Genomic DNA, 19,734 nt, shown 5'->3' on the forward strand with positions numbered 1-19,734 from the left:
TATCTGTGTGGCTGGGAGTTCCTATGCACGTCACACAGGCACTCTCAGCATCCTCCCCGGACACAGGCCCAACCCCTCACGCCAGCCTCGCTTCACTCAACCACACACACAACCAAGCCTGGTCATCCGGTCACACACGACCATACTCAGCAACACACCACCAACCCAGTCACATACAACCACACCAAGTTACCCACAACCACACCCAGATGTGTATAACCACACTTGGCTACATCCAATCACACAGACAACCAAACCTGGCCATGCACAACTATACCCAGTCACACAAAATTGCATACACAACCAAACCTGGTCAGGTCACACACAAGTCACACTCACTGACCAGCCAAATGCACAGCTGTGGGCCAGGCCGCATCCACACTTCCTCCACACTGAGACCCAGCGCTGCTGTCCCACCCACCCCTGCGACAGGCAGGGCCCATCTGCCACGAGGGTCACACCCAGCCACACTCCCAGCTGGGGACACACCCACAGGTCGTGAGCAGTGACCAAGTTCACTTTGTGGCACCAGCCCCGGGATACACAGTTCTTCCAGCCACCATCACAACTGGCCAGGCACACACAGCCCCTGATGCTCCCACGCCAGTCCATGCCAGCCCCTCCACACCCAGGCACCTCCCTCCCACTCCCAAGGTCACCTCCAGTGGGACCATAGGCCTGCTCCTGCCAGGACCCATAACCCCTGCAGGCACTGAGTCCTCATCTGTTACTCTGAGCTGAACCTTGCAGGACCCAGCAGATGAATTAGACCCAGCGCTTCTGGATGCCACCCTGCCACACCCTCTCTCCCCTACAGACGACCCAGGCTGAGTCCTCGGAGCAATCGTGACGCCACACCCATTTCCCAGTGGGGGAACTGAGGCCCAAAGCTATCTGAAGGACTTTCTCTGCCCTGCTCTGGGATGAAGGACTCATGGACAGTGGGGCCTGCTTTTTGCATGGGTAGGGCTGCCCCCCCACAGACCCACTGTGTGACTTCGGCAAATCCCTGCCCCTTTCTGAACCTCCAATTTCCCCCCTGAAAAATGCAGAATTCAGCAGGCTGGGCGCGGTGGCTCACGCCTGTAATCCCGGCACTTTGGGAGGCGGAGGCGAGAGGATTATCTGAGCTCAGGGGTAACTTGGCGAGGACTCATCTCTATAATAAATCAAAAAATTAGTCGGGTGTGGGGGTGTGCACCTGTGGTTCCAGCTACTTGGAAGGCTGAGACAGAAGGATCACCTGAGCCCAACAGGGCTGTGGTGGCTGTGAGTGTGCCACTGCACTCCAGCCTGGGCGACAGAGTGAGACTCCAACTCAAAAAAAAAAGCGGAATTCAGCCCAGTGGGGGGAACTCCCCAATCTCCCTAGGTGACCTGGGCCAGATGACTTTGCTTTTAGGTGCCTCGGTTTCCCCCAGTGAATCAGAGAAGCTGCTTTTGGACCTTCTAGAGCCCTCTCTGCCCAGTTCCCTGGGGTGGGGGTGGGAGTGCTTAGTCTTTCCTCACTCAGGCGAATGAATGGACCACTCTTGGCTGCTCTGCTGGGAGCCCAGAGCTGCTAATTCCCTGGAGAAACAGGAGGCCCTTTCATGCCCAGGCGCCAACGGGGTGAGGGGCGGGAAGAGGGTCTGGAGCTGGCCTCTTCCCAGTGGGCAAGGCGGTCCTATGCCAAGGCCAGGAATAGTGTGAAGAGCCCTGGGGTCAGGGGTAACCTTACTGGGAACATTGGCCAAGTCGCTGGGTCCTCAGCTATAAAATGGGTGTGACACGGCAGGTTGAAGGAGCCAATGGCCGAAGACAAAACCTGGCTTCAAGTCAGACACACAGTGGGCTCTCAACGAACACCAGCCACTGTTGCCACGTGTCGACCCAAAGAGACCACTAAGTCCTCCAACAGTCCTATGAATAGAATGCCTCTGTTTCACGGATGAAGAAACGGAGGCCCAGAGAGGTCAAGATGCTTGCCCGAATTCACAGAGCTAGTGAGTGGTAGTAGTCTGGCCTGGATTGGAGCCATATCTGGATTCTCCAAGATCCAGGTGCTTCCTAACTTCCTGCCACCTCCTGCCACCTCCAGCCCCAGCCCAGACACCAGCAAAGCCAGGTCTGGATGCAGAAAGTCATGGCAGGCAGGGGAGGGTGAGGTAGCCCTTCTGTGGTGACCCAGTTTTTCCGCCAGCTCTCCCGCCTGGGGTGGTAAGCAGACTGAGGAGGATGCCAGGGGGACCATCCCCCAGTCCTTGAAGAAAGGGGCTGGAGGCCGGACTATTCAGCTAATGCCAGGGACAACAGCCTCTTGCCAGGGCTGCTGTGTCTCAGAACCTTCCATTCATGCAGATCGGATGGTGTCCTGCCCTTTCTCCAACACCTTTCTGACGGCCCCAGGCCCAGCGGGAAGTGGCTCCACAGACTTATTGAAATCCAAGGACTTGCACCCAAAAAGGCCTTTGCTTCTGCTGTTCTCCCTACCTGGAACACCCTCCTCACACCAGCTCTTGTCTGGGTGAATTCCTGCCTACCCATCAAGGTGTGGGCCTGGCCAGCGCAGTGGATCACACCTCTAATCCCAGAGCTTTGGGAGGCCAAGATGGGAGGATTGCTTGAGGCCAGGAATTTTAGACCAGCATGGGCAACAGAGCGAGATCCTATCTCTACAAAAAAAAAAAAAAAGAAAGAAATTAGCCGGACGTGGTGGTATGCACCTATAGTCCCAGCTGCTAGAGAGGTTGAAGCCAGAGGATTACTCAAGGCTGATTCGGTGAGCTATGATTGTGCCACTGCACTCCAGCCTGGGTGACAGAATGAGAGCTCATCTTTGAGAGAAAAAAAAAAAAAGGTGCAAGTCTAATGTCTCCTCTCCGAGGTATCCCTTCCTCTGGGTAGACAAAGCATGTTCTTCCAGCCACATTTCTCCCTCTGGCTCACCCCTGACCTCATGGGGCTAGGAGTGTCTGTGTCTACCTCCTTGCGCAGAATGAGGGCTCCTCAGGGATAGGGCTGGAGCTTAGGCCTCTTGCCATCTCCAGCATTACCCAGCACAGGGTGTCTGACGCTTTGTGTCATTTTGCTCGGCAAACTCCTGCTTATGCTCAAAACCCACCTCGTATACTGCCTCTCCCAAGAAGCCTTCTTTGATGTCCCAGGCAGCAGTTTCTGGGAAAGACAGATTTGGAGGCCAGGCCTCCTGTGTCCCAGCGAGGACACAGGATTGGTGAGGACTCATCCCCTCAACAGCATGGCCTTTTCCACAATTCTTTCTTTGGGCTCCGGGAGGCAGTGAAGTTCAGGAGTTCTCAGGCAGCATCAGCAGTTAGGGGAAGGATTCAGTGGACTCCCCGGAGTAGGACGACAACGTTGTGGGAAGTCTCCCAGATTCCAAAACCAGTGCTCCACACCCGGGGGCGCCAAGTGACAGCGCCTGGCACACAGCCGACCTTCCTCCTCCGGCTCCAGAACATTCAATCTCTGAACATGGTCCCTTTAAGAATGTAGCGTGAAGGGGCGGGGCCAAACAAAGCCACGCCCCCTAAGCGACAGAGGGGCGGGGCTTGAGCTACATCGCGCGTGCGCCGCGCCTCGCGGTTCCGGGTCCCGGCTCTGGGCTCCCTGCGTTGCTGGCAGAGAAACTGAGGCTGGGATACGGAACTGCCGCCCTCGAAGCCTAGGGAAACCGACTTCCTGTGCAAGGCCTGGGTCCCCGGTCATTGGTTTTCGACGCCCCCCCAACTTTTGCGCGGGGGCGTGGGTGATCGAGGCGACATTCAGGGCTGGGACGGGCGAGGGCGGGACAGTGCTCGTCCCGAGCTCCCGGGGAGGACTTGCAGGCCGGGCTGAGGCCGAGGTCGCGCCGCCCGCGGCGGAGGTGGCGTCGGGATCCGAACCCAGGCCGAGCCCGGCTAGGTCTCGTGGAACTGCGATGCCTCACTCCTTGGTCTGTCCCGAGACGGTGAGCAGGTGAGCGTTGGGGGGTGGGGGCGGAGCCCCGAACCCGGGTCGAGCCCTCGGGGGGAGGCGCCGGGGGCGGGCCCGAGGCCGGGGCTCCGTCCGCTGACCCTGGCGTCTCCAGGGTGAGCTCGGTGCTGCACCGCAGCACGCGGCAGTTTGGAAAGAAGCACCTGTTCGACGAGAACGAGGAGACCTGCTGGAGCTCGGACCAGGTGAGGCGCCTCCCCGGGCCCTCCAGCTCTGGTGGGGCTCAGTTCGGGCGTCCAGGGTGCCTTGAGAACTTCGCGGGGAGGGCCAGGAGGGGACCATGTGCGCGCCCCCTTTCTCAATGCCCAGGGCCTGTGTGAATGAGATGCATGGCAGGGCTCTGAGTCTGGACTGACCCGGCGCCTGTTTCCCTGTCTGCTCGCAGGGCCCCTCCCAGTGGGTGGTGCTGGAGTTTCCCCAGCGTGTCCGTGTCTCCCAGCTGCAGATCCAGTTCCAGGGGGGCTTCTCCAGTCGCCGGGGCTGCCTGGAAGGTATTGGGAGGCCGCGGGGGGGGTGCTCAAAGGGGCTTCCTGGACCCGCTGGCCACCTTTCTCTGCTGCAGGTTCACAGGGGAGTGAGGCTCTTGGCAAGATTGCAGAATTCTACCCTGAAGACAATAACTCGCTTCAGATATCCTGGGCTGGCCTCTGGGTCAGGTGGTCTGGGGCTCTGAAAACTTTGGGCTCACCCAGGCCTGAGTGGGAAGCCTGGTGTGTGACCTCGAACAAGTAACTTCTAGGTCTCTGTCACTTCATCTGTAAAATACGGCTGAGAACTACATGTTCTGTGTGAGTGGCTCAGAGGGGCCAGTGGCTTCCCCGGGTTGCCCAGCACATTGGTGGTGTGTGAGCTAGGCCTAGGGCCCAGGTCTGGGAGGGTGAGCGGCTGGCAGGTGGGACATGAGAAGCCCCGTTTCCCTTGACTGTCTGGGATCACACCTTCCCCGTGCCAACTGCAGAAGTGGACCAACTGAAGGTGACCTTTGAGGACACCACTGACTTTTTTGGCCGTGTGGTCGTCTACCACCTGCGGGTGCTGGGGGAGAAGAAAGCGTGAGACCTCTGGGTGGCTGCTTTCTCCAGGAAGCCCTCCGGGAAGCACAGTGACGTCCTCCAAGCTCTGCACAGAAGATTTATTGGTTTTTCTTGGGAAGGATCCCCTCCCGCCGCCTGTCCAGGAGCTGCCTTTGAAGCCGGTTCCGGTTTTCCCAGAACGGGGTTTTTCTGGATCACATCTTGTTCCCTGAGTGTCTGAGTCCTAAGCAGCTGGCCTTTACTCGGGGTCGGTGGGCACCAGGTTGCTTTGGAAGAGTTTGAGGATGTGGTTCTCGATCACCTGTTGCACTGAGATGGGGCAGGGAAAGGTGGGCTGTGAGCTGGAATTGGGGGCCGTGGAGGCACAGGCCAACCTGCACCCTCCCCTTGGGGCAGGGGCACATGGGAGCCTCTCAGCCCTGGGACCTGGATGGAGGACCCCCTTTAAGCATAGGGGATCTAGGCTGGGCACGGTGGCTCATGCCTGTAACTCAGAGTTCGAGACATTGTCTCTGCAAAAAAAATCCAAAAATCAGCTGGGCTTGGTGGTGCCTGTAGTCCCAGCTACTCAGGAAGCTGAGGCGGAAGGATCACCTGAGCTTAGGAGGTTGAGGCTGTGGTGAGCTGTGACTGTGCCAATGCACTCCAGCCTGGGCGACAAAGTGAGGTCTTGACTCAAAAAATAAAAAAATAACAAAAAAGGAAAAAAGCGGAAGGAATCCATACCTCTTCCAGGTCAAAGTCAGCAGGGTCCAGGCCATATCCCGGGAACCTCAACTTCCCTTGAGTTTGTAAACTGTATTTTTTTTAGGCTTTTCAGAGTTGCACAAATATTTCTTACCAAATTTTGATTTGTAGGGGAAAAAACCGTGACTTTTCTTGTGTTTTATTTATTTATTTTTCTGAGTTGGAATCTCACCCTGTCGCTCAGGCTGGAGTGCAGTGACATGCTCACAGCCACCACAGCCTCGACCTGCTGGGCTCAGGCAATCCTTCCACCTCAGCCTTCCAAGCAGCTGGAACTATAGGCGTGTGCCACCATGCCCGGCTAATTTTTTGATTTATTGTAGAGACTAGGTCTCGTCAAGTTGCTCAAGTAATTCTCTCACCTTGGCCTCCCAAAGTGCTGGGATTACAGGCCTGAATCACCATGCCTAGCCAAAAATTGTGACTTTTATGAAAAAAAGAAAAGGGTGGTGAAGACAGATTCTATCCCAAGTGGAATCAACTCTGAAGGAAGGAGGGGGATATTTCCCGACCCTTGGTCCCCCATGAGCCCAGGGGGTCTGTTCTGCTGGCATCTCCCCAGGCTATGGATAGGAAGCCAGGGTGCTATGAGAGGGGAAGCAGGGATTCTAGCCCAAAGTGCCTGCTCACACCCACCCTGCGCCACAGAAAGGGTTGGCCTCTGTGGCCCTGCGCACTGTGGCCTGGCTGCCCACCTCTGGGTCCGCAGCCTGCCAGTCTGCTGCAAGTTTGTCCTGCCTGGACACTGCTCCACTTGCACTCTGGCCCCCAGGAGCCCTCTTTGACCCCCCTATTCCAGGGCTGGACTGGGGCCTCAGTGCGTGTGTCCCACACCATGGTCCCCGTCACTGACACCCTGTCCTGCCTCCCCCAGCACACAGGGAGCCCCGAGAGCTGGGACTGGGATGTGTCCAAGGCGTGTACACAGTGGTCCTCAATGTCTGCCAACATGAACACTGGCTGCCAGCACCTGACAACTGGAGGGGTGTCCTGGGCACCCCACCTACAGCACCCTGTCGCTGCCCTGTGTGTCTCAGGCCAACCTTTCCGGTATCCCAGGGCCACGGCAAGGTCCATCGGGGTGTAGCCAGAGTCAGCCTCTGTGGTGAGGTCGGCACCTCGGGCTGCAAAGCAGAACAGGCGCTGGAGGGGTGGCTGGGGGCCTGGGAGATCCCGGGACACCCCACAATGCAGCTGTGGGTCTGCCGCTGCCCAGGTGGCCTTGGACCAAAGCCTGGCCTCCCTGAGCCTCGGCTTCTGCCAAAGAATGGCTCCAGGGTCAGCGGCCTGGAGTGGACAGGTGCTCAGCGTGCTAGCCAGACTCAGACACAGACCCCGGTGCCATCCTGCCCCCTCCTGCCCCCAAGAATTGTTCTAGCAGAGCTTGGACCTGCCTCTGCCTTTGGGGTTCTTGCAGAGCCAGGTGGGGTCCCCAGGGCCCAAGCCAACTCCCACTTACCCAGCAAGGCCTCCACACACTTGACGTGGTTCCCACGCACAGCATACAGCAGCGGAGTCCCTCCATTCTGGTGGGGGCGGGGGAAACCAACCATTTATCTTTTCCCAGTTTTCACAGTTTCCTGTACTTTCTGGCCTTCGATTTAATGTGGTTCGTCCTGCTTATCACCTGGCCCCATCTACCTTATCTTTTAGAGCTCAAGCTCAGACAGCCCTTCCTCCAGGAAGCCCTCCCTGACTGCCCTTAGCCACTTCTGGGCTCTTGCAGCTGCCCGTGTGTCTGCCGCCACAGCACTACTCACTCCATCTCAGCCTCCCCCAGATTGGGAACTCTGAGGCTTGGAAATGGGTTTGTTTTGTGTTCCCAGTGCCCAGAGCAGGCCTGGCATCTTCCAGGTGCTCGATACATGTTTGCAGGCAGGAGTGGAGGCCAGGAGGCTGTGAGGTGCCCGGGATGGGTGGTGCCTCACCCAATCATAAATGTTGATGTCCACATCATGCTCAAGCAGCAGGCCTACAATGTCTGTGTAGCCGCCTGTGCTGGCCAGCGACAGGGCGCTCTCCCGCTCCTTGGCCAGGATATGGGGGTCGGCACCCTGCAGGGGGTAGAGGGGGACACGATGGGAGGGGTGGGGGAGTAGAGGGAACAGTGACAGGTGGTGTCCTGAAATCCCAACTTTTTTTGAGTTGGAGTCTCACTCCTTCGCCCAGGCTGGAGTGCAGTGGCACCATGGCCACCCCAGGGTCAACCTGCTGGGCTCCAGCGATCCTTCCACCTCAGCTTTCAGAGTAGCCGGAACTACAGACATGCCCGATCACATCCAGCTATTTTCTGTTTTATTGTAGAGATGAGGTCCCGACAAATTGTCCAGGCTGGTCTCGAACCCACAGGTTAAGGCAATCCACTCGCCTCAGCCTCCCAAAGTGCTGGGATTCCAGGCTGAGCCACCAATCCCAGTCTGGAGTTCCATCTTACAAGAGCCCCGCACATGCAGCTGAGACCCTGGCCCACCCTCAAGTCCCCAGACACCCCCAGTTGGGCTGGGACGCACCCACTCAAGCAGGAAGCGGACGGTCTCAATCTCTCCGAAGGCTGAGGCCCAGATGAGGGGGGTGAAGCCACGCTCGTCCGGCTTGTTGATGAGGTTGTCACCTGGTAGGGGGGTGGTACCACCGGGCTGTACCCCTGCCCCCTCTTCCCAATGCCAACGGAGTGGGGACAGGGCAGGGGCTGGGGTTAGACTGGGGGAGGGGGACACACATGTAGGGACACATACACGGACACTTAGGTCACATCAGCACTGAGTGGGCACAGCACCTGCACATGCCACCCAGGCACAGACATGCCAACACATGCGTGTGGACACACACCTCTCCTCAGGTGTTCCTTCAGCTGGCTCAGCTCCCCCTGGGCTGCGAGCTGGTGGATGGACAGGGCTGGGGGCCGGAGAGAGGCAGAATCCTCACCAGTCCAGTCGCCACTCTGTGCCTCAGTTTACCCTCTGTCCACAATGGCTCCTCCCACCCTGTCACCCCTCCCCCACGGGGGACCATGGAGGCCCACTCACAGTCCAGGGTGGCCGGCAGGGCCGACACCTCGTTCCCCCGCTGCCGGTTGGTGAGGGTTGTGGAGTGCTTCAAGGAGCTGCCTGCTGGAAGGGGGAGGAAAGGCCTCAGTTTCCCCTTGGTATATGTCCCTGGGGCTTTGGGGCAGACCCGGGGGGCTTAGAGTGACCAAAGACTGCCTGAGACTCCACTCTCAGATACCCAAGGTGCACCTTCCTCTTCCATGCCCGGTGTTCTGGGCAACCACGACAAAACTCTTGCCCTCAAGGGAGCCCAGGGGGTGTCTGAGACACACAGAAAGAACAAAACCTCAAGTTGAAATAAGTGGTCAAGAGAATTAAGCAGCAGGTAGAAGAGGCCAGAAAGAAGGAAAGATGGGGCAAGTCCATTTTAGACCGGGCAGTCACAGGAGGGTCTTCCAGAGTGGCACCACTGAGACGCTGAGATCAAGACAATGGCCGGGTACAATGGCTCATGCCTGTAATCCCAGCACTCTGGGAGGCCAAGGCAGGAGGAATGCTGAGCCCAGGAATTCAAGACCAGCCTGGGAAACACAGCAAGAACTCGTCTCTTCAAAAATTAAAAGCTTAGCTGGGTATGGTGGCACCCATAGTCCCAGCTACCGAGGAGGCTGAGGCAGAAGGATTGACTGCCTGAGCCCAGGGGGTGGAAGCTGCAGTGAACTGTGAGCATGCCACTGCACTCCAGCCTGGGCGACAGAGCGAGACCCTAACTCAAAAAATAATTATATCACCGGCCGGGTGCGGTGGCTCACGCCTATAATCCCAGCACTTTGGGAGGCCGAGATGAGAGAATTGCCTGAGTCCACGGGTTGGAGACCAGCTTGGGCAACTTGGTGAGACCTCATCTCTACAAAAAATTCTTTTAAAAAGTAGCTGGGCATGGTAACGTGTGTCTGTAGTTCCAGCTACTTGGAAGGCTGAGGCGGAAGGATCACCTGAGGCCGGTAGGTCAAGGCTGCAGTGGCTGTGAGTGTGCCACTGTACTCCAGCCTGGGCAACAGAGACTCTAAAAGAAAAATTACATCGCCAATCCTTCAATAAATTGAACACAGGATTACTATCTGACTCAGCAATTCCACACCTAGATATCTGCCCTCAAAGAGCTACAAACAGGTATGTAGACCTTTGTACACAGACACAGCTGCATTATTCAAAGTCACCACAAGGGCAACAACCCAGGTGTCTAGCAAAGGATGAACAGACAAACACAATGTGGTCCATCCACACCATACGGCAGGACTCGGCCACAGAAAGGAGGGAGGTACTGACAGGCCACAGCGTGGATGACCCTCGAACACACGATGCTGAGTGAGAGAAACCAGACATAAAAGGCCACGTTGAGTGCGACTCTGTTGATAGAAACATCCAGAACATGCAACTTCACAGAGAGAGGGAGCAGATTAGTGGCTGTCAGTGACTGCTGATGGGATGGGGGTCTCCTTTTGGGGGGATGAGAATGTTCTGGAACTAGAAAAAGGAGGTGGTTACACAACAAGGTGAATATACTGACACTGAATTATACTGCAATTCTGGTTTAAATGGTAAACTTTGTGTTATGTGTATTGTGCCACAATAAAAAACATACAAAATATGTAAAGAAAGATAAAGAAAACAAACAACCCTTTGGGGGGGGCAGACAGAAATGTCCTACTAGAGGGCCATAAAGACATCAGTCCCATCTCCAGTCCGAAACTCCACCATCATCCGGCCCCAGAGGAGGCATCCTACCCTGTGGTGAGGAGACACTGGCATCTGGTTCAGGATTCCCAGGCTCTGGGGTGCAGGGGAAGAGACTGAGGACCACAGTGTCTGAGCCATCTGGGGCTTCCTCTCCAGGGTCGTCAAGGACCCCAAGTTCTGAGGCAGGGGGCTGCTGGGTCAAGATAAAGTCCTCTGCAGGCTGGGTGGGCTCCATCGGGGAAGCTGGGGAAGCACCAGAATCGAAGAGATGACAATAATGATCAACAACTATCATTAAGGAGTCACCAACTGCATATGCAGCCTTGCCTTGTGAGGGAGGGTAAACTGAGGCTCGGGTTCATTACCACAGCAAGGAAATTAAAATGAGAGCCCAGCTGGTTTTCAGGCCCGCTATTCCCCATCACCAAGGCCCTGCAACATGCGATGCTTAGAAGCCTGGACTCTGGAGTCAACTGTCTGGGTTCTCCCTCTCGTGTCTGATGCGACTTATCTGCGTGTGACTTAACCCCTGAGCCTCGGTTTCCTCCTCCATAAAATATGAAAATGAGGCCTAGAATAAATCATGTCTGTGAATAGCTCAGCAGGGAACCTAATAAGGGCAGAGCTGAATAAACATTCGCCGTGGTTATTTGGGAGGGTGTCTGTCCCCAGAACGAGGGCTCGGCAAAGATGCGACCAGTTCTCGTCCCACCCGCGCCTCCCAAGCCGACCCAGGAGGTCCACTCACCTCCCCACGAGCCTCCTCTTCCCCCCGCGCCGCAAGCCCAGTTTCCCCCAAACTTGAGGGCCCCAGTTCACAAACTTTTCTCGTCCAAGGGATGTGGGGTGGGGGAGGACTGGACACTCAGCGTCCTGGTTTTCTCTGTCGGGACAGAAAGCAACTTGATACGCGACCGCTACCCCCACCCCAGACCTCTCCCACTGCGCCTGCGCGCCCCCGCCCCCCAAAAGTGCGGATGGGCCCCAAGCAGTAAGAGCTGCTTCTGGCCCTTTAAGAACTGGGAGAGGGGCGTGGCTTCCGCTGGGGCGCTGGTAGCGCTGTGGCGCCTGCGCCTCGCCGCTCCGGACGGGATGGGCGGGGCCACAAGAGATCTGAGAATTTCACGGCTCCTGTGCCCCCCCCCACACCTCTAGCTTCGCCCACAGGTTTCCAGAGAGAGCCAATCGGCTTCAACCTAGGGATGAGGGCGTGGCTTTCTCTAGGAGGAGGGCGGAGGGAAGTAGGCAGGCCCTCCGGAGTTTAAAGGGGCGATGTACCCTGGCTGCCCGGTTGCACAACAATGTCCCTTCTGCCGTCCCAGAGGCTTATGAGCATGGGCAGGGATTTGGTGGCGGCAGGGGGCTAAAGGAGGAAGTTCATACGGCCCGAAGTGGACAGTACATGGAGTGTTCCTCCAACTCGTCTGCCCCGGGAAAAGGGGTTTCGGGGAGGGAGTCCTTGCCCTCCCCCCGGGCGTCTCCATCCCCTCCTCACCCGCCCCGGGGTCTCCTTCGCCTCAGCCTCTCACTTACAGCCCCTGTCCTGTCCGGGGAGACGGAGAAGCGGGGAGGGCAGGCCAACTGGTACCGGAACTGAAGCTGTGTCGCGTCCGGTTTCCGTAGGGAAGGCTTAGGAAGATGGCCCAGCCTCCGGACGTCCGGCTCCGGTCGTCTGCTTCGGCGAGTCGTAGTCGTAGTCGCTATGGAGGAGCCGGAGATGCAGCTCAAGGGGAAGAAAGGTGGTACGGGTCCCCGGGCGGGACGGTGAGGGGCTGGGAGCTCGCGAACTGGCGACCCGACGGAGGGCGGGCGTGAAGGGAGCGTGTAGGGAGCCGTGACTAAGCTGCCATCGAATCCCAGCTCGGCCGCTGGTTCGTTCTGAAACCTGTGGGAAGTCTCTACCTGGTTTTGTCATCCGTAAAGTGAGGATTCTGGTAACCCCTTCTCCTAGGATGGTTTTAAGGATTCAATAACCAGAAGCGCGCGCGGTGGCTCACGCCTGTAGTCCCAGAGCTTTGGGAGGCCGAGGCGGGAGGATCACTTGAGACCCGGGTTCGAGACCAGCCTGGGCAACATAATGAGACCTCGTTTCTACAAACAATTAAAAAATGAGCCGAACGTGATGGCGCCTGTAGTTTCTGCTACTCGAGTGGCTGAGGCGGAAGGATCGCCTGAGCCCAGGAGTTGGAGGCTGCAGTGAACTATGATCATGCCACTGCACTCCAAACAGGGTGACAGAGTGAAACCCCGGTCGCTTCAAAAAATTTAAAAAGTAAAATAAAAGGGCAACCCCTTTGGGTCCCCTCTCGCTGTGGGAGCTTTTCTGTTCTCTCAATAAATCCTGCGTTCTTAAAAATAATTAAAAAAAAAAAACTAAAATAAAGAAGGCAAAAGGATCTGAGTAGGCAGCAGCGGTGTCCACTCCAAGTAGGTTTTTCGGGGGAAGATCATGAATCAGTGAAGGACCAGTGAGTCATCAGTGAATGACTCCCTGCAAGTGCTCGTGTCCTCTTGAGTGTGTCTCTGCTGTGACCATCTTCCCCAATTCAGCCTATCCCTGGGACCACAGGTGACCCAGCTGCTGGGGGACACATTGGATGCCTCTCTCTGCTCTGGCTGAGCTCGCAGGTTGAGCAATCAGGAGGTTGATGCTCTGTCCCCTTGTCCTCTCTCTGCTCTGTCTTGCCTATTGTTGACCCTGGACCCAGTCACAGACAAGTTCACTGAGAGCATCTATGTCCTGGCCAACGAGCCATCCGTGGCGCTGTACCGGCTGCAGGAACATGTGCGCCGCTCCCTGCCAGAGCTGGCACAGCACAAGGTGAGCTGGGAGCTGTTGGGTGGAGCCTGGGCTATTGGGGCAGGAGCCAAGACTGGAACACCAACAGGGGGTCATGTGGTGGCTGAGCCAGGTCAGATCTGGGGTAGATTTGGAAGGAGACGGCAAGATCTGTAGTAGTTATGGCAGCTGTGTGACCATCTGAGGGAAAGGTGTGCCAGGCAGAGGGAACAGCCCCGTGCAAAGGCCCTGAGGCATGGTGGCCAGGTGGTCACAGAAAGCCCAGGTCTGTGGGGGAAGGAAGTTGTGGGAGGAAAGGTGAGGGTCCTGACCAAGTGATCTGGGAAGGGCGGCTCTCCAGATGACGGCCTCCCCTGCTAAGTGTCCCTCTAACCTTCACAGGCCGACATGCAGCGGTGGGAGGAGCAGAGCCAGGGAGCCATCTACACCGTGGAGTATGCCTGCAGGTGAGAGCCACAGCTTCCCCCACCAGGACCATCCTGGGTGTTTGGGGTGTCCCTACTGGCTGCCCGGGGAGCCCCGCCCTGCCGATCTTACCTCTGTGGAGGTGTGTGGATGACATTGCAACTCGCCTGACCAGTGCTTTGAGCGGGCCCCTTCCCTGCGCTGAGCCCTTCCTCATCTGTCTTAGGAGACTGTGCTAAGGAGTCTGGGAGGTGCCTCCAGGGACCAATATCCCTTCCCACAGCCAAGCTGTGGTGTGGACAGCAGCAGGTGGGGGCAGGCAAAGCACAGATAGAGTTGTTTATCTTAAAATTTTTTGTTTTGAGTTGGAGTCTCACTCTGTTGCCCAGGCTGGAGTGCAGTGGCACGCTCACAGCCACTGTAGCTGCGATCTGCTGAGCTCAGGTGTTCTGCCTCAGCCTTCCAAGTAGCTGGAACTACAGGTGCGTGCCACTATGCCCAGCTAATTTTTGGATTTTTATTGTAGAGACAAGGTCTCACCATGTTGCCCAGGGTGGTCTCAAACTCCTGGACTCAGGCAATTCTCTTGCCTCCACCTCCCAAAGTGTTGGGATTATGCATGAGCTACCATGCCTGGCAACTTTTACTTATTTTTTGAGTCAGGGTCCCATTCTGCCATTTGGGCTGGAGTATAGTAACACGCTCATGGATCACTACAGCTTCAAACTTCTGGGCTCAAGTGATCCTCTTGCCTTAGCTGACACTACAGGCATGCAACACCACACCTGGCTAATTTTTTTATTTTCTGTAGAGACAGGGTCTTGTTATGTTGTACAGGCTGGTCTTGAACTCCTGAATTCAAGCAATCCTCCTGCCTTGGCCTCTCAAAGTGCTTTTCAATGTGAGCCACCATGCCTGCCCTGGCTGTTTTATTTTTTATCTTGTTTAACTTCCTCTGAATCTCCAGGTTACAAAGAGGAGGCAGCCAGTCTGCGCTTTTTTCATGCATAGTACATAGGAGATTCCAGAGGGTTCATTTCACGAACAAATCAGATTTTCTGGCGAAGGCAAGAACTTGGCAAATAACTGAGTCAGGTGGTTTTTTTCTTTTTCTTTCTTTCTTTTTTTTTTTTTTTTGAGTTAGAGTCTCACTCTGTCGCTCAGGCTGGAGTGCAGCAGCATGCTTATGGCCACCGCAGCCTTGACTTGCCGGGCTCAGACAATACTTCTGCCTCAGCCTTCCAAGTAGCTGGAACTATAGGTGCGCACCATGACACCCAGCTAATTTTTTTTTTTTTTGAGTTGGAGTCTCACTCTGTCGCCCAGACTGGAGTGCAGTGGCCACTCGTGGCCACCGCAGCCTCAACCTGCTGGGCTCCGGCGATCCTTCCTCCTCAGCCTTCCGAGTAGCTGGAACTACAGGCGCGCGCTACCACACCCGGCTAGTTTTTTATTTATAGTGGAGATGAGGTCTCGCCAAGTTGCCCAGGCGGGTCTCGATACCCAGCTAATTTTTGTGATTTACTGTAGAGACAAGATCTTGCCAAGTTGTCTAGGTTGGACTTGAACCCCTGGGCTCAGGCAGTCCTCTCATCTCAGCCTCCCAAAGTGCTGGGATTACAGGCGTGAGCCATCATGCCTGGCATTTTTTTTTCTTGAGTTGGAGTCTCACTTTGTCGCCAAGGCTGGAGTGCAGCAGCACGCTCACGGCTACCCCAGCGTCAACCTGCTGGGCTCCGGTCATCCTTCCGCCTTAGCCTTTCTTTTCTTTTTTTTTTTTGAGTTGGAGTCTCACTCTGTCGCCCAGACTGGAGTGCAGTGACCGCTCTCGGCCACCGCAGCCTCGACCTGCTGGGCTCCAGTGATCCTTCCGCCTCAGTCTTCCAAGTAGCTGGAACTACAGGTGCGCGCTACCACGCCCGGCTCATTTTGATTTATTGTAGAGATGGGGTCTCACCAATTTGCCCAGGTGGGTCTCGAACCTGCGGGCTCAGGCAATCCACTCACCTCAGCCTCCCAAAGGTACGGGATTACAGGCTGAGCCACCGAGCCCGGCTCGCCTTAACCTTTCAAGTAGCTGGAACTACAGGCATGCGCTACCACACCTGGCTAATTTTTTTGAATTATTGTAAAAACGAGGTCTCACCCAACTGCTCAGGCTGGTCTTGAACCCTTGGGATCAGGCAGTCCACTCACTTGGGCCTTCCAAAGTGCTGGGATTATAGGCTGAGCCACTGCGCCTGTAGTTGGGCTTTCTTTCTGTTATTACACCTTTGCTTCCGGTGGCTTTTGTTGAGTTCCTAGTGACTGTGTTGCCAGGTTGTGTTTTGTTGCCTCAGGAGCTTGGGAACTTTACATAGTTGTGCTGTTTGCCCCCAGTGTGGGCTGAGGGCCATTTCCATGGTGGCTGGACGGCAGTTGGTGCCAGCCTTGGCACACATTGAAGTTGTGCACCCTTGGTTGGTGGGGAACTGTCCTGACCCAACCTAAACTCGACTGAAGAAGAGCTTCTGGAGAGTTGAGAAACTACTTCAGAGGCAGGAATACATCACCTACAACGAAAGATGGCAGGTCATCTTTATGTACTTACACCACCTTCAACACATTAGATGTTTCAGTGGCAGTGAAACATAGTCATGTCTGGCCATTGCATGCTCTGTTGCATAAATGTCATCTAGGCCTAGCTGTGAAATCTAAAATTTGAGCCCACGTGCACTCATATGTTCATTGCAGCACTACTCATAATAACAAAGACATGGAAATAACCTAGGTGCCCATCGACGGTGGACTGGATAAAGAAAATGTGGGACTTATACCAAAAACCACGTCCTTTGCAGTAATATGGCTGCAGCTAGAGATCAGCATCCTGAGCGTATTACCACAGAAACAGAAAACTGAATAGCATATGTTCTCGCTCGTAAGTGGGAGCTAAATACTGGGCACACACAGGCAAAGAATGGTAATAACAGATATTGGGGACTTCTAAAGAGGGGAGGCAGAGAGGGGAGAAGTTTGAAAAACCACCCGTTGGGTACCATGCCTACCACCTGGTGACAGGCTCAATAGAAGCCCAAAGCTTACCAACACACCATACATCCACACAACAAGCCTGCACATACACCTCTTAAATTTAAAATAAAATCCAGGCCAGGCGCTGTGGCTCATGCCTGCAATCCCAACACTTTGGGAGGCCAAGGTGGGAGCATTACTTGAGCCCTGTTGTTTGAATCAAGCCTAGGCAACATATCAAAACCTTGTCTTTACAGCAAGTTCAGGCTGTGGCAAGGCATTATCATGCCACTGCACTCCAGCCTGGGCAACAGAGTGAGACCCCAACTCAAAAGAAAAAGGAAAAAAAATTAAAAATTAAATTTGCCGGGCATGGTGGCTCACCCTTGTAATTCCAGCACTTCAGGAGATGGAGGTGAGAGAATTACCTGAGCCCACAGGTTCAAGGCCAGCCTGGGCAACGTGGCAAGACCTCACTTCTACAAGAATAAAATAAATTATCTGAGCATGGTGGCGTGCACCTGTGGTTCCAGCTACTTGGAAGGCTTAAGTGGAAGGATCCCCTAAATTCAGTAGGTTGAGGCTGCAGTGCCATGAGCATGCCATTGCACTCCAGCCTGGGTGACAAAGTGAGACCCTGACTCAAAAAAAAAATTAAATTTAAGCCCATGGCTCCATCAGGGAGGCCCAGAGCCTCACCATGGTGCTCACTGAGTTCTGGGAGGCCTCTTGAGGTGCAGGGTACACAGCTGGTGCGGGGAGCTGACCATGCCATCTTCTTGTTTCAGTGCTGTGAAGAACCTGGTTGACAGCGGTGTCTACTTCCGCAGCGTTGAGGGTCTGCTCAAGCAGGCCATCAGCATCCGGGATCACATGAACGCCACTGCCCAGGGCCACAGGTAGCACCTGGGCTGCCCTGCTCAGCGCCTCGCTGTGAGGACGTCTCTCAGCTCTGCCAGGAGCTGCCGCTTCTTGCTCAGTAGAAAACTTTCTTTCCTTGTCCAGTGGCGGCTGGTGGCTTCCTCTCATCCTTTGGCATCTGTAGCAGGAGAGTTGAGTCGCTCGGCACCAGATCCTGGGGTCTGCTGTGTGCTGTGCTGGGCTAGGCGCTGAGGACACAGGGTGGCCGAGACAGGCAGGTTCAGGGAGACACAGCAGCTAGATAAACATGAAACGTTCAAGAGCGTTTCCGGCATACTGCCAGGACGCAAAGTGACTTGGGGCCTCTCTGAGGAGGTGGCCTGAGCAACAGGCAGACAGATGACCAGGGAATGGAGTTCCAGGAGTGGGTGTGGTGAGGGCGGGTGCCCAGGGCTGGACTTGCAGGGCTTGTTCGAGAAACATGGAGGAGGCTGGTATGGCCCCAGTCGGTGAGCCGGGGGTAGGGGCCGGGGTACCAGAGCTACAGGAAGCTTTGAGCCCAGGACCAGATGATCTGAAAATGAAAAGCACTCAGTTCTTGCATGCTAGGGACAGAGTTTTTGGAGAAGTAGCCCTTTTTTGTTGCTTTCATTATAACTTAATAAACACACATATGAACACACACAAGTGCCAGAAGATCACCTGGGGTTGTGTCTGGCCCCTGCAAGTTCGGGGGCTGGCATGCCTGCCCTCCCCCTCAGGCATTTAGAAAGAAAGAACATCTGTGTTGCTATTGCTGATAACTAAGACTTGAGAATTGTCAAAAACAAAAAAGCAGAGCCATGCATGGTGGTGCATAACAGTAGTCCAGCTACTCAGGAAACTGTGGCAGGAGGATTGCTTGAGGCCAGGAGTTCCAGTCTGCAGTGAGCTATGGTCGCCCCACTGTGCTGCAACCTGGGCAATATAGCAAGACCCTGTCTCAAAACACACACACACAAGCCTTGAGCCTGCATAAGAGTGAGTGTGTGACGTTCTTTTTTCGAAGGGTAGCTTGGTGGGTTGGCCTGGGCTCTTTTGCAGCTGAGGAGGGGTGACATCTGATGGCTGTGTTGCAGGTTGGTGTTGACAGTTGGGACTAGAGTTCACTCAAAAACCTTGACGTTTACTACCAATTTGTAGTTTCCAAAATGCTTTCACACGCGTTGCTTGTGTTTGCTGTTGCAAAAACGCAGTTTGCTTCTGTGAGACACTGGTAGCAGCTTGAAGTGCTGCCAGCACCTCCCTGTGAGTTTGAAGCACCCAGTCCTATGGGCATGAGCCCAGCCACGGCCTCTGAAGTGTGTGACTGGTCCCACCATCTTTTTTATTTTTTATTTTTTTGCATTGGAGCCATACTGTCACCCAGGCTGCAGTGCAGTGGCATGCTCACGGCCATTGTAGCTTCAACCTGTTGGGCTCAGGCGATCCTTCTGCCTCAGCCTTCCAAGTAGCTGGAAATACAGGTGCATGCCACCATGCCTGGCTAATTTTTTGATTTACTGTAGAAATGAAGTCTCACCAAGTTACCCAGGCTGGTCTCAAACCCCTGGGCTCAGGCAGTACTCACTTCAGCCTCCCAAAGTGCTAGGATTACAGGTGTGAGCCCCTGTGCCTGGCCCCCACCCATCATTTTTAAAGAGGATATCCTGGGCCAGGTATGGTGACTCAGGCCTGTAATTCTAGCACTTTGGGAGGCCAAGGCAGGAAGATCACTCAAGGCCTGGAGTTCAGGACTAGCCTGGGCAAACAGTGAGACCTCATCTCTAAAAAAATAATAAATGGCCAGGCGTGGTGGCTCACGCCTATAATCCCAGCACTTTGGGAGGCCAAGGTGAGAGGATTGTCTGAGCCAACAGGTTCGAGACCAGCCTGGGCAGCTTGGCAAGACCTCATCTCTATAATAAAAAAATTAGCTGGGTGTGGAGGCACATGCTTGTAATTCCAGCTACTTGGAAGGGTGAGGCAGAAGGATCACCTGAGCCCAGCAGGTGGAGGCTGCAGTGGCCATGAGCATGCCCCTACATTCCAGCCTAGGTGACAGAGTGAGACTCCGACTCAAAATAGTAATAATAATAAATAAATAAAGGTATGTCCTAGAGGTTAGGCCAGGGGTCTTGGGGAATTGAAGCTGACC

The 19,734-nt window shown here is 55.3% G+C and overlaps 3 protein-coding genes across 16 annotated transcripts in view; 2 read left to right on the plus strand and 1 right to left on the minus strand.

Moving 5' to 3' along the window:
- The window catches only part of RFXANK (regulatory factor X associated ankyrin containing protein), a 19,982-nt gene extending 7,910 nt beyond the window's left edge, over positions 1-12,072 (minus strand). The window contains exons 1-10 of one of the 10 annotated variants that reach the window (XM_008074663.1): positions 12,017-12,072; positions 11,232-11,366; positions 10,532-10,726; positions 8,783-8,866; positions 8,586-8,651; positions 8,267-8,367; positions 7,685-7,810; positions 7,216-7,282; positions 6,800-6,880; positions 5,094-5,318 (exon numbers count right to left, since the gene is read on the minus strand). In XM_008074663.1, the coding sequence (XP_008072854.1) occupies positions 5,248-5,318; positions 6,800-6,880; positions 7,216-7,282; positions 7,685-7,810; positions 8,267-8,367; positions 8,586-8,651; positions 8,783-8,866; positions 10,532-10,718 (783 nt within the window). In that variant the 5' untranslated portion in view covers positions 10,719-10,726; positions 11,232-11,366; positions 12,017-12,072 and the 3' untranslated portion in view covers positions 5,094-5,247. Of the gene's footprint in view, positions 1-5,093; positions 5,319-6,799; positions 6,881-7,215; positions 7,283-7,684; positions 7,811-8,266; positions 8,368-8,585; positions 8,652-8,782; positions 8,867-10,531; positions 11,047-11,231; positions 11,560-12,016 lie in introns of those variants that run through there. The other 9 variants (XM_021707352.1, XM_021707351.1, XR_002481353.1 and 6 more) reach the window with 9 other exon arrangements.
- Positions 3,920-5,516, plus strand: NR2C2AP (nuclear receptor 2C2 associated protein). The gene is made up of 5 exons (XM_008074665.2): positions 3,920-3,957; positions 4,070-4,160; positions 4,361-4,466; positions 4,538-4,605; positions 4,912-5,516. The coding sequence occupies exons 1-5, from the start codon at positions 3,920-3,922 to the stop codon at positions 5,029-5,031; spliced, it is 423 nt and encodes a 140-aa protein (XP_008072856.1). The 3' UTR covers positions 5,032-5,516.
- A 25-nt stretch (positions 12,073-12,097) lies between the features above and the next one.
- BORCS8 (BLOC-1 related complex subunit 8) overlaps positions 12,098-19,734 on the plus strand; it is a 34,224-nt gene continuing 26,587 nt past the window's right edge. For 3 of the 5 annotated variants that reach the window (XR_002481354.1, XM_021707357.1, XM_021707359.1), the window contains exons 1-4: positions 12,168-12,222; positions 13,192-13,304; positions 13,665-13,729; positions 17,486-17,596. Coding sequence is in view for 4 of the 5 variants with exons in the window: in XM_021707357.1 (XP_021563032.1) it covers positions 12,186-12,222; positions 13,192-13,304; positions 13,665-13,729; positions 17,486-17,596 (326 nt within the window). In the remaining variant the exon portion in view is untranslated. Of the gene's footprint in view, positions 12,232-13,191; positions 13,305-13,664; positions 13,730-17,485; positions 18,245-19,734 lie in introns of those variants that run through there. The other 2 variants (XM_008074666.2, XM_021707360.1) reach the window with 2 other exon arrangements.

Source organism: Carlito syrichta, unplaced genomic scaffold, assembly GCF_000164805.1.
Source record: "Carlito syrichta isolate Samal-C Ts95f unplaced genomic scaffold, Tarsius_syrichta-2.0.1 Scaffold316824, whole genome shotgun sequence".
Taxonomy (NCBI): Eukaryota; Metazoa; Chordata; class Mammalia; order Primates; family Tarsiidae; genus Carlito; species Carlito syrichta.

Coding starts and splice junctions, on each gene's coding strand:
- NR2C2AP (XM_008074665.2), top strand. CDS start 3,920: ATGCCTCACTCCTTGGTCTGTCCCGAGACGGTGAGCAG. Junction 4,161..4,360: donor CCTGCTGGAGCTCGGACCAG/GTGAGGCGCCTC, acceptor GTCTGCTCGCAG/GGCCCCTCCCAGTGGGTGGT. Junction 4,467..4,537: donor TCGCCGGGGCTGCCTGGAAG/GTATTGGGAGGC, acceptor TCTCTGCTGCAG/GTTCACAGGGGAGTGAGGCT.